Source organism: Rhinatrema bivittatum, chromosome 1 (genome assembly GCF_901001135.1).
Source record: "Rhinatrema bivittatum chromosome 1, aRhiBiv1.1, whole genome shotgun sequence".
Lineage (NCBI taxonomy): Eukaryota > Metazoa > Chordata > Amphibia > Gymnophiona > Rhinatrematidae > Rhinatrema > Rhinatrema bivittatum.
In genome coordinates, this window is record NC_042615.1 from 545,417,253 (window position 1) to 545,430,929 (window position 13,677).

Consider the following 13,677-nt stretch of genomic DNA (forward strand, 5'->3'; position numbering starts at 1 on the left):
ACAAATGAGGCAATATGTTCATTTATTTATTTACTTATTTATTTACGAACTTATAATATACCGATGTTCGTGAGACACATCACTCCTCGGAAAGGAGGAATTACAATGAACGAGGAAAGGGGAGAGGGAGCAGATGAAAAAAGAGGGAAGAGGGGGTGGGCAGGAGAGAGAAAGCTAGAACAGAAAGGGCAGAATGAGAGAAGAGAAGAATAACCATAGTAACATAGGTAACTTAAAAACTTATAAACATAGGTAACTTATGAACTTATAAACATCATTTCTTTAAATTTCATCAGTTTAAAAGACATCTTAGTGCAAGCAGAAACTGAGCAGGGGGGAGGGAGAATACTGGGAGGATGGAGGCAAAGGGTCTAGGTTTGATTGGCATCAGGATAGGCCTGTCTGAAAAGCCATGTCTTGATTCCTTTTTTGAAGGCGTGCAGGGATGGTTCAAGACGTAGGTGGGTGGGGAGTGAATTCCAGAGGTTAGGTCTCGCAATAGTGAAGGCTCTTTCTCTGGTCGTGGTAAGGCGTGCAGTTTTGAGGGGTGGGGTATGTAGGGTGCCCGCAAGTGCTGATCTCACAGGGCGCTTGGAGGAATGGAAGTGTGGCTTTGTCTTAAGCCAGGCGGACTTGTTTTTGTGGAGCGCATTGTGAAGGATGGTGAGGGTTTTATATTGGCAGCGGAAAGGGATGGGTAGCCAGTGCAGATCCTTTAGTATAGGGGTGATATGTTCTCTCTTACGAGTGATGGTGATGATTTGTGCCATGGCATTCTGTAGGGTTTGTAGAGGTTTGATAGTAGAGTATGGGAGGCCTATAAGCAGCGAGTTGCAGTAGTCTAATTTCGAAAGGATGGTTGTCTGCAAGACTAGGCAGAAGTCTTGGGCATGGAGAAGAGGCTTAAGCTTTTGGAGGATATGAAGTTTGTAGAAACCCCCCTTTAGTAGAGCTTTAATGTGTGGTTTAAAGTTAAGGTGTTGGTCAAGGGTGATTCCCAGGTCTCTTACAAAGGGCGGCGGGGAGAGGGTTGAAGTTGGTGGAGATGAGGAATCTTGTTGATTGGTGATGGTGAGGATTTCCATTTTTGCTGCATTAAGGGCTAGGTGGAGATTGGATAATAATGAGTTAATAGAGACTAGACAAGAATCCCAAAAGTGCAGGGATTCTTTGAGGGTGTTTTGGATGGGGATGAGAATCTGCACGTCATCAGCATATAAGAAGAAGTTAAGGCCTAGGTCAGAGAGGAGGTGGCAAAGAGGCAGGAGATAAATATTGAAGAGGGTAGAGGATAGGGAGGACCCTTGGGGAACGCCTTGTGTGAGGGGAAGGTGGGAGGATTCGGCCATGTCAATTTTTACTACGTATTCTCTGTTGGAGAGATAATAGGAGAACCAAGAAAGAGCTGTGTCGGAGATGCCTATCTCTGCCAGCAGGGAAAGAAGGATTTGGTGGTTGACCGTGTCAAATGCTGCCGATATATCTAGGATAGCTAGAAGAAATGATTGCCCTTGGTCCATGCCTATGAGGATGTTCATCTTTATAGCATCAACCCTCACTCCCCATGATAGGTAGCATCCCTTCCATTCCCTCAGATATTGCTTGATCTTAGTAAACACATGGACATAATTAAGCCTATAAAGATCCCCCAAGTTACAAAAACACAGATGCCCAGATTTTTAATATATGACAATGCCTTTTTGAAGGGAGAAAAACATCTTGGAATCTCCTCCGGCCTCAAGATCCTATGGGGAATACTTCAGATTTATGTTAATTGACTCTATAACCAGAAAGCCTCCCTGAATTTAGCCAGCTTGGCGAGTAACTCCATTCAATCTCCCAGGCTTAACCAAAAATATCGGCATATCATCTGTATACAAAAAAATAAGATGTTGTTTACCTCACACCCTGAAGCTCTGGATCCCCTGACTGGCTTGCAATTTCACAGCTAACACCTCAATTGCTAAATCAAAAAGTAAGGGGGGTGACGGACAGCCCTACCTGATACTTTTCTCAATAGGGAAAAACCCTGACAAATACCCTTTAGTGAAGATCATAGCCCTTGGGTGATCATACAATGCACAGATCCAACCTCAAAACTGTTCAGGAAATCTATATTTCTCGAGACAGCAAACAAAAAAGGCCTTCTCTTCCTCCAAGCTAATAACCAGCCTAGTAATTTTATCCCTTGTAGCCAAGGCCATTATGTTAAATAACGTCCTCGTATTATTTACTGATGTGCAGCTGCTAATGAAACCAGACAGATCCATCTCAATCAGTGATCCCATGCAACTTTCTTTTTTTTTATTTTTTATTTATCAGATTTTCAAATACATATAAGTATCTTGTATATCATTAGGAAACATGTATAAGCCTGATATCACAATTTTACAAAAAGCAGACTTAAAAAAACAAAAGTGCATTACAGGCTTAATACTTTAATCACATATTATAGTGAACTGGGGGCCAAAAAAAAAGAGGAGATTTAAGAAATACGTTTAAGTAAAGGTATAGTCCTGATAAAGGTGCAGATTATCTAATTCATTGGAGTCTGTGAGATACAGTTATTAAGAATTACAAGAATCCAGAAATGCTCTCAATTGCTCTGGAGCAAAGAAAATATATGAATCCCCATCTTTCTTTACTAAACATTTACAGGGGTATCTTAATAGAAAGGATGCCCCTGCAGAAATTGTTTCATTTCTCAATGAAAGAAACCCTTTGCGTCTCTCTTGAGTTATTTTGGATATATATGGGAACATTCTGACTGTTGCTCCATGAAATTGAGTATTTAGATGCCGAAAACAGCGGGACATCAGCTTGCTGATGTCCTGCTCAGCTATTAGAGAGCCCAACAGAGTAGGACAGTCTATAATTTCAGTACCCGAGGATTCAAGGAATAAAGTTACATTTTGTATATCAGGTAAGCCTACGGGTTCCATTATATTACGCCTTTCCTCTGTGGTCCTAAAAACAAAGTAAACTTTATTTATATTAGGTAACTCAATGTCCGGAATTTGAAGAATTTCCTTCAGATATCTTTTGAAGGTTACTTCTGTTAATTCTCCCATAATCCTTAGAAAGTTGATCAGTCTCAGGTTTAACCGTCTGTTCCAATTTTCTAATAATTCTAGTCGTTGTGATAATGCCATTCTATCTTTAACCGTGGCAGTATTGAAGTTTTTAATCTGCTGTATGTCCGACTCAATCTTGGTTACAGACACCTTCACCAACTCAAGAGCTTTTTTTTTTCTTGAAATTTGTTATTTACCAAGACAGTTAAATTGTCAGTTTTGGTGTTACAAGCTTTTACAGCTATTGAGAGACCAGCCGTTAGCTCCCACAAATTGTCCATTGTTACTACCGCCGGCTTCATCGGAGGTAAGAGCTGCTCACCTTGCGTTGCGGTTTCTGCTTCCAGCTAACTTGTAGCTGGTTGCATTCTTTGGGGTTCAGCATTCTCCCCTGTTGATCCTAACCACGTTCCTTGCTGCTTCAACTCCGATGACTCACCCTCCTGCAGCGTCTGTCCTGTGACCCCATCAGTCCGTGACAATTGCAGTGTGCTCGTGAGCAGCTCGACTCTCTCAGACGGCAGTCTCGTATCGGGAGGGCTGAGTGAAACCTCTCCCCCAAGCGTCGACGTCTCTCCTCCAGACTCTGCCGCAGCGGGGAACTCCCTCCCGAGTTCTGTCCTCCAGCCAATATAAAGCTGGTAATCAAGGCTTGCTCTATAAGTTGGGTCGAGATTGAGGGAAAAGCCCTCACTTTTCCCTTGCGTTTCGGTGGCATAGTGGGGAAATTCTTGATGATGGTCAGCACAGCTCCTTACATACCTCTGCTCAGGACGCCATCTTGTCCCCCCCCCCCCCCCCCCCATGCAACTTTCTTACCTGATCTGCAAACCTTGGCCAGAATCTTCACATCTGCATTAAACAAGATATAGGCCTATATGCTCCAGTTTCAAAACTGTCCCGTCCAGACTTATGCAACAGCACAATTGTAATTGCAAGTGATCATAAACATATTTTAATGAACCTACCAGCTCAGGCACAAAACCTTTATAAGAATCCACTGGATAGCCATCCAGTCCTGGGCTCTTTTTACCTGGAAGATGAATAATCGCCTCCTAAAACTCTAGCATGGATATAGGAGCCGCTAACCTGTCTCTCTGCAATGGAGACAAAACCGGCAGCTGTAAACTGTCTTGGTAACCAGAGATCATTGCATCTGAAGCTAACCCATCAACTGCGCTTTATTGCATGAAAACTTCTTTGAACCTTTCGTTAACAGCCTCATTCGAATACAGCACAATCCTATCTGCCCACCGAATGCCAGAAATCAAAGTCCTCTGGCACCTACACCTCAGCAACTGCACCATCATAACCCCCATTTTATCCCTGTGCTCATAAACACATTGTCTAGTATAATGCACCATTCTCTCCACATCCTCCAATTACAACTCCATAAGATCTGCCCTGCATTTCTCCAATGCCCGATATGTTTGATAGGACTCTGTATGTTTATATGCTCTTTCCAACTGACCTATCCTCTTCTCTAGAAATTGCTCATGTCTGACTCTCTCCTTCTTGTGATGAGAGGAAAAACTAATGATTCACCCCTGCAGTACCATATTTCAGCATTTACCACAACAAGACAGGAGCATACTCATTAGAATCATGAATTTCAAAAAATCCCTTTACTGCCTCCCTGATCATCGCACAGAAAGGTTTAAGAAACAATAAGGAGGCATTCAGTCTCCAACTTTTATCCACTGAGGACATCACTGACATTTGTGTTGGCAAGCACACCAGGCTGTGATCTGACACAACACTTGCCAAAATATCCACCAGACCCACCTTAGCCAAAAACAAATGAGAGCAAAGAAAAAAATCTATTTGACTATATGTCTGGAAATGAAGCAAAAAACAAGTATAGTCTCTCCCAGTGGGGTTTTGCTCCCTCCAAACATCAACCAAACCTAGGTGTGTCATCATGTCCTTCAGTGTTCCAGCCAACCCTCCCGTCTGCTCTCCCAAAGTCCTATCTAAATTAAAATTCAAGCAAATGTTCCAATCCCCCCCCCCCCCCCCCCATTATGAGGTGATAAGAAGAAAAGGCTTCAACTATCCCCTGCAGTTGAGAGTAGAAGTCCCTTTGTGCCACATTAGGACCATACATATTCACAAGCACAATGAACACTCCAGTAGAACATACTTGCCCTCCATGTCTTTTTGCACCCTATGGACCACCAAGGGCAGGATTTGTGGATAAGGATACAGACTCCCCTTCTTTTGGATTTAAGGAGACATACTCAATTCGCCCCACCCAATCCCTAACCAGTTTAGCATGTTCCACATCCAGCAAATGCATTTCCTGAAGGAAGGCCACTTGAGCTCCCTTCTTCTTGAGGTAATCTAGGATCCACTGTCTTTTAATCAGAGACCCAATTCACCACATATTTAAGGAAACAAGATTAAGGGGGGTATTAGCCATGATCTGTAAGCAAATATATAACTAGGCTCCAGCTTATCGAGATTGAATGACCTCTGTAGTCATCTGACCTTTATAATTGAAAACTTCTCCTAGAAAACACAACGAATCCAATCAATAAACACCCACCCACACTTCCAAAGACCCTTACCCCACCCAACCCCATCAACAACTCCATCCGGACACCCATTTAGAGATAAACCCCAGTGACCCATCTTGATCAGCCCCCCTCCCACCAGTCCCAACCAGAGAAAACAAGGACAAGTAGGGGATACCCCACGACCAGCCCTCTTTTCCCAATTTCAACCCTACACCCCACCTCCCTACCCCACTAAACCTCCATACCATTCCTCCAAAACATTCAAGAGCAGCGCATCCCACCCAAGTCTTATATAGTCATCCCAGTTCTAGATAAAGTCCACAACTGCTTCTTAGGAAAGACGTGGCACACCCTCTGAGCAAGTGGAGGAAAAGGAAAATTGCCATCTGCTGACACACAAACCTCCATATTGATCGCCCATCGAAGACACAGCACACACACACACCAGCGAAGAGGCCCAAGGATCATAAATATCTGAAACACTGTGAGCAGGAAAAAGAACCGGGTTCCTACCTGCCACCCAACCCCCCCCCCCCCTTAAATCCCCTTCCAAATCCTCCCATTGAGCCCTCTTTTACCTCCGCCCTCCCAAAACACTCTAATCAAAATACAGTATGATAAGTATTATAGTGAACAACTAAACTTCCCTTCACACAAGAGCCCTTGAGGGATAATATCTAGAGATTCTGAAGTAAAGAAGGACTTGGAATGTGTCCCCGAACTCATCAATTAAATAATATCAGACATCAAGTGATTTCAAGGGGCTGCTTCTGGCACATCCACCATAGCCCTTCAACTCTTCTGTAGAAGCACCTGTGCTGCCTACACTGAATCGCATATCACCGTTTTGCCTCTATGAATCACACTCAGGCGCAATTGGTACAGCATTTCAGGACTTGATTCCTCAGTTCTTGCTTTACCTCTACAAATTCCACCCAGAGTACTTCAGCTCATTCTGCTGCCTGCACACATCTAAGAGACGGTGCTTGTTCCGAAAATTGTGCACCCTCACTATCACCGCTCTGGGCCTTTCACTTGCCTTGGGCACGGGCGCTAGGGCTCTGTGGGCCCGGTCCAGTTTAACCCTGCCACCCTTAAATGTAACACTGCAAAAAAGGCCACAGCATCTGTCCCTTTAGCATGCTCCAGCCCTCCTATGATTCTTGGATTGTTGCGCCGGTTTAATTTTCTAAATCACCTTGCTTTTCGGCAGTTTCTTTCCAGGACCTCTTTCCAGGACCTTGAGCCACTGCCTTATGGCAGTAAGCAACTTGTTGAGTTCCTCCACGCGCTCCGTGATGTTGTCTAAATGCACTGTTGTTTCCCCAACCGTGGAGGTGACCTGCAAACCCCATCCATAACCGACTCCAATTTAGCATCCAGGCTAGAGTGGATCTTGTCACTGAGTTGATTGATCGCTTATTTTACCACCTCAGTGATATGTACAGGCAGCATCTTGTCCACCATATTATCCTCATAAGAAACCAGCTCTTCGCTGCAGGCTGCTCGCTGCGCTGCCGATTTTCCACAGGTGCACTTAGCTCTTAATGTTTGCTCTCCCCACAACATTCACAGGAACATTTTAGCTACTTTATCTGCCATAATAGCCATAGTTTGCTAAAAAAAAAAACAAGGAGGAAAAGCTGCACAGAGTATCACAGGGCCGGGAGCAGGGGAGACCTGCAACTGCTTAGTACAGCTGCATCATGTGAACATACTAGGCTTGGCATTCTGAGCCCTGAACAATGCAACTGCATCTTGATTTATAATGGTATGGGTGGCTATGGAAAAAATTTGGTTACTATTTAATTTCATGGGTATTTTGGCTATGCTCTGAAATAATAAAGAACTTTAAATCACATTTGATGTCATAGCAATATTTTTACTAGGAGATTTTGTCGTTATTGCCTCCTGTTAGATTTATGCTGTTCATTAATAAACATGGAACAATTTTTGTGAACTGACAGGTCAATTTGTTGTTTAGATTATGATCTAAGGTCATAATTTTTAAATAAAGCCGCCTTGAGGGGCTGGACCCTCATGGCTCAGGGCATAGCACTTGTTGGTCTACCCTGAATACTACTTATTTCTATAGCACTACTAGGTATATGAAGCACTCTACAGTGAAAAGGAAGAACATTTCACTCAAAAAGTGCTGCATGTAAAGAATAAACTTTTGAATATTAAATGACCGTCATAACTATGCTGATGGACCTCATTAATGAACTCAGTGACTGATGGCTCACATAGCATGTGGGTTATAATCACAGGTCATGTGAAGGAATAGACATAGAGTAGCGAAGTGAGCTGGTGTTGCAGTGCCAGGGCTTCATTGCCCCGCCAGTGAGCACGCTGCCCAAGCTGGAACAATCACGGCAGCTTAAGAGCCCACATGGAGCTGCTCATCCTGGACACCACAGGTTTGTCAGGCACTGGCTTCTGCCGATGGTGGCGCAGCCTTCACCTTGGACTGGTGGGAGAGGAGCAAAGGTGAGGATCAGGCTTTTTTTTTTTTTACTTTTTTAAAATGCACATAAAAAATTCTCTGAACATAAATATTTGAGACACTTATCTGAAACAACGCTTGTGGATTATTTTTGAAATTCTGATGGATCTGAAACAGGAGTCCTACAACGGGGACTATCTTATTATATTATTTTCCTCCAAGGAATCTACTTTTACTGGTATCGTCCAGAAATAGCAAAGAATCCAATGTCATCTGGAATGGCAAGAAAGTCCAACATCTCAACATTTCCAGATATTTATCTTGATTAAAAAAGTGTCCAAGTTGTGACCATCATCATGTGTTCTCCACTAACAGACTTGTATAGCATGTAGAGGAACATTTACTTAACGTAAACTTGTTATCAGAGCAGAAGCTCTGATTATCAGCTGGGCGGCTCAAGCTGACAGCCACTACATTTCTTAAGTAATTGTTCATAAGAACATAAGACTTGCCATACTGGGTCAGACCAAAGGTCCATCAAGCCCAGTATACTGTTTCCAACAGTGGCCAAGCCAGGTCACAAGAACCTGGCTGGATCCCAAGGGTTCCTCTACATTCTATATGTCACCAGTTCATTAATGGCCAACATATGAAAATGGTCACAACTTGGACAATTTTTTAATCAAAACATTGTGACATCAAACTTTCATGCTGTTCTGGATGATATTGGATTCTTTTCTATTTCTGGATGATACCAGCAAAAATAGATTCCTGGGAGGAACATAATACAATCAGAAAATCCCCATTGTAGGATTCCTGTTTCAGATCCATGAGAATTTTAAGAATCATCCACAAGCACTGTTTCAGATAAGTGTCTAAAGTATTTATGTTCAGAGAATTTTGTATGTGCATTTAAGAACGTTAAAACATTATCTTGTGGCATTATCTATGTCTATAAAGAGGTATTACGTTTATACTACCTCCACATGACCTGTGATTATAACCCACATGCTATTTGAGACAGTAATTGATTAATGCAGTCCATCAATGTGGTTATGATGGTCATTTATTATTCAAAAGTTTATTCTTTTTGTGCAGCACTTTCTGAGTGAAATTTACTTCCTTTTGGTATTACTTTATTTTATTTCTGGGTTTGCTGTTATAGTATTTGCACTCTACAGTTAAACATGAGAGATAGTCTTTGCTTTATGAAGCTTACAATCCAGACAACATACAGTGACAAAATAAAAGATTTCAGTAAATGTATTTATAATTAAGATCAAGAAAGATAGGATCTGGAAGAGCCAGTATTTAAGATTTAAAAGCAACCTCAAAAAGGTGGGTTTTTAGGAAAGACTTGAATATAGCTAAAGAAGGGCATAATGAGCATAACTCAGGAAACACACGGCACCAAACTGGAAAGCCCAGAATCAAGAGGCGGCAATGGAAGATAAAGGCCCAGATCAGACAAGCTTGCCTAATAATCGGAGGTTACAAGAAAGGAAAGAGAGAGAGTAGAGAAAGGTAATGAAGAGCTGAAGAGTGAAGGCACTTATAGGTGAATAGGAGAAGGCTGAACCATGTGCAAAAGTGAATAAGGAGCTAATGTAGTAGCTTGAAAAGTGGGGGGGAGGGGTGATATGGTCATAATGGCATTTGGAGGAAGATGATTCCAGCAGATGAATTTTGGATAGACCGTAGTGGAGATAAATGGTTTAGTGGGAGACCTTTGAGGAACAAGCAGTAGTCTAAGCAAATGGTCATGTATTTATATTTACGTTTATAGATCACTGCACAAAAAATCTCACAGCAGTTAACAACTTCGTAAAATTACCATACATTATAGAAAATCCCTCCAAACATTTACAACATAAAAAATGCAATGCAATATAAACAAAATGATATGAATTATCACAATGTTACTAACAGAGTAGATAAGGGTTGTAGCAGTGTATTCAGAAAAAAAAGGGATGGATGTTGGTGATGTTGCAGAGAAAGAAATGGCACATTTAACAATATTTGGATAGGTGCAGAGAAGGAGAGAGAGAGAGGCATTAAAGATGACCCCCAAACTATAGTCTAATGAATGGTGCTGAGGATTGCCTCAAAGGAGGTGGCCCCTGTAGCCTTTAGGCAAATGAGGGTTCCCCAGAATCACCTGAGGATGCCATCAGGGCAGGGGGATTCAAAGATGGAGGGGTGAAAATTTAAGAAAATACAAACAAAATCTCAGGATCATAAAACAAAATTTGTCTTTTCAGGATTATATTTCAATCACAAAAATGGTTTAAGTCCTTCCCTTTTCAATCACTTCTCGCGTTGTTCACAAAAAATGACCCTTTTATAATCATTGGCAAGACTAGAAGGCTCAGAGTATTGGCATGAACCTACAGAGCCTTTCAATATAGCATCAGTCATTTAAATCTTGCTTTGATTGATAGGGATTGAAAGTCATTACAATTTGGATGGTCTTTTTTAATTCTTTGTAATACTTTTACCCTCCCAGCTTCCCCCTCTCCACCCCCCACCCCCAAAAAAAAACAAACAAAAACTATTCTTATCCATCTCCACAATCCAGTCCATGGCTCCCTGTACCCAGTCTGAGAACCACTGGCCTAAGAGCTTCAGTATGAATCCCAGTGGACAATTCATCACATCATAAAAACCGCCATCATGTTTTGGCACTAATTGATAAAAGCCTAAACAAAGCAGTGTTGAATTCTGGAATGTTCTCCTAAGGCAAATTAGAATAATATTGGGAGTGGTGGAGAAACACGGTTTCTACTGCTAAAGTACTGAAAAACTGGATTACTAAACTATGAATCTGTGTTTACCCTATCCTTACTGGTAAGTGGGTGCTCGGCCAAAGATATACCGTACATGAATTCAGCATTTGATCAAGGCTTGCACAGGCCTAGAAGCTGAATTACCCTCTTACCCTTAGAGGTGGTCTCCCCAGAGCAGGGTTGAGTCTTAATAGCAGATCATAAGAACATAAGAAAATGCCATACTGGGTCAGACCAATGGTCCATCAAGCCCAGCATCCTGTTTCCAACAGTGGCCAATCCAGGCCATAAGAACCTGGCAAGTACCCAAAAATAAGAATATCCCACGCTACTGTTGCCAGTAATAGCAGGGGCTATTTTCTAAGTCAACTTGATTAATAGCAGGTAATAGACTTCTCCAAGAACTTATCCAAACCTTTTTTAAACCCTGCTACATTAACGGTTAGATTTTGAAAGGTGTCTGCGCTTCCCGGCGCGCACACATGGACGCACCAATTTTATAATATGCGGACTTGAAAGGAACTTTTTTTTTTTTTACCTGCGCACGCTTCCCCAGCACAACGGCAAATGGCCACTGTACCAGCTGCCTCCAGCCACACCCTTACCCGCCACCCGGACCGCCCCTTTATCTGGGCCCGGCACTTCGGCGCGTAATAGGGGTTACGTGCGTGGCCAGGCCCCTTTGAAGATGCGCGCAGTGAATGCAAGGCCCAGCCACACACATGGGGGATTCAAAAGCAGGTTTTAACTGCACTAACCACATCCCCTGGCAACAAATTCCAGAGTTTAATTGTGCGTTGAGTAAAAAAATAATTTTCTCCGATTAGTTTTAAATGTGCCCCATGCTAACTTCATGGAGTGCCCCCTAGTCCTTCTATTATCCAAAAGAGTAAATAACTGATTCACATTTACCCGTTCTAGACCTCTCATGATTTTAAACACCTCTATCATATCCCCCCTCAGCCGTCTCTTCTCCAAGCTGAAAAGTCCTAACCTCTTTAGTCTTTCTTCATAAGGGAGCTGTTCCATCCCCTTTATCATTTTGGTCTCCCTTCTCTGCACTTTCTCCATTACAACTATATCTTTCGTGTAATGCAGCAACCAGAATTGTACACAGTATTCAAGGTGTGGTCTCACCTTGGAGCGATACAGAGGCATTATGACATCTTCCATTTTATTCACCATTCCCTTCCTAATAATTCCTGTAAAGAAGCTTGTACTGCTGCTGGCTGCCCTGCACTTGTTCTATAGATAAAGGCAGGACTTTGGCATTTCATGCCAGCATCTTTCATAAACACTAGATTCACTTAATATATTTTTTATTAATAGTTCTACCTTCATTTTTGTGTGTTCACTGTACTGACACATCTGATTATGTTTTCCTATTCAGCAACTGCAAGTTTGAGGTTGTATTGAAATGTTGTTATCATGACATAAAGGTGAACACATGCAGTCACAAGACAACCGTAAGAATACTGTGAAAGTATTGTTAACCAATACAACAGTACTGCATGCATACAGTTACTGGGACTGATATTTTAAGGTGCTTTTTATGCTGACTACTATATCTCAATCAGACTATTCAAATTCAGTGTTAAACATTTAAAATTGATTATGTTCCTTTAAGAAAATCTTAACTAAGCCACTACTGGCAATGAATATAAATGAGATAGTTTAGCATACACTGGGGGTTGGTGGGAGCCATTCCCATTCTGTGTCTATGGGAAAAGGTCTTGATATATCAGGCCCTGAGTCTTTAATGTTTGCAAATATCTCATGTGTATATATTACAGATATGCTTAAAACCAGATTGTGCTCCCAGGAAAACCTATGGAAGGTTTGAAACTGATTGAAAACCAATGTCTATAGGATGGTCTCTACAGTTTTCATGTTCTCCACATTGCCTTTCAGAGTGGTTTCAAACCATTCTAAGACATGTTTTGAGCTAGTTGAAAGGAGTTAATTCTGAAGTTTTAAAGTAGTTTCCCATAACCAGTTTAAAACTGGAAGAGGAATGATTTTTGGCTATCTTGGAGCACTTATTGAAACTGATAAATGGTACTAGAGGTGCACGTTTGTTTTTTCAACATGAGACAGACAGTACAAAACAGTTACTTATTTCTTTTCCAATAGCTGTGAAATTTGGAAGAATGTCCAAAAGCAGCGAGACAGCCTGTATGCAGAAGTCCAAAAGCACCAGCAGCGACTGCAGGAGCAGCGGCAGCAGCAAAGCGGCGAAGCCGAGGCCCTGGCCAGGGTATACAGCAGCAGCATTAGCAATGGCCTGAGCAACCTGCACACTGAAACTGGCGGCACTTACTCCAATGGACACGTCATTGACCTACCCAAGTCAGAGAGTTACTACAGTGTGGATTCTGCCCAGCCCTCCCCAGATCAGTCTGGAATAGATATGACTGGAGTCAAGCAGATAAAGCAGGAACCCATCTATGACCTTACATCTGTACCGAACTTGTTTTCCTATAGCTCTTTCAACAGCGGGCAGCTTGCGCCAGGGATAACCATGTCTGAAATAGGTAAGCAGAATAAATCCTCCAAGGATTCTTTGTATTCAAGGGGATAGCCGCATTCGTTTGGTGTAGCAAAAAATGACACAAAGCAGGTGGCACCTTATTTATAGACCAAACAGTTTATTGAGACATGAGCTTTCGAGGACAGAGCCCACTTCGTCAGATGCCTTGAAAGCTCTTGCCATCCGCCTCATGTCATTTTTCAAGGATTCTTTGTCATACATGCTAGTGTTTGGGAAAGATAACTATTAATAAATGGCTTTTCTTTTATTGCATGGAATGGTGCATATAAAAAGTGAATGTGATTGTCTCTTTTTTTTTTCA

The 13,677-nt window shown here is 42.1% G+C and overlaps 1 protein-coding gene across 1 annotated transcript in view; it reads left to right on the plus strand.

Moving 5' to 3' along the window:
- Nucleotides 1–13,677, plus strand: part of RORB (RAR related orphan receptor B) — a 373,081-nt gene that overhangs the window by 278,690 nt on the left and 80,714 nt on the right. Inside the window, 2 exon segments of the mRNA XM_029615959.1 lie at nt 12,959–12,979; nt 12,982–13,359. Coding sequence (XP_029471819.1) covers nt 12,959–12,979; nt 12,982–13,359 — 399 coding nt within the window.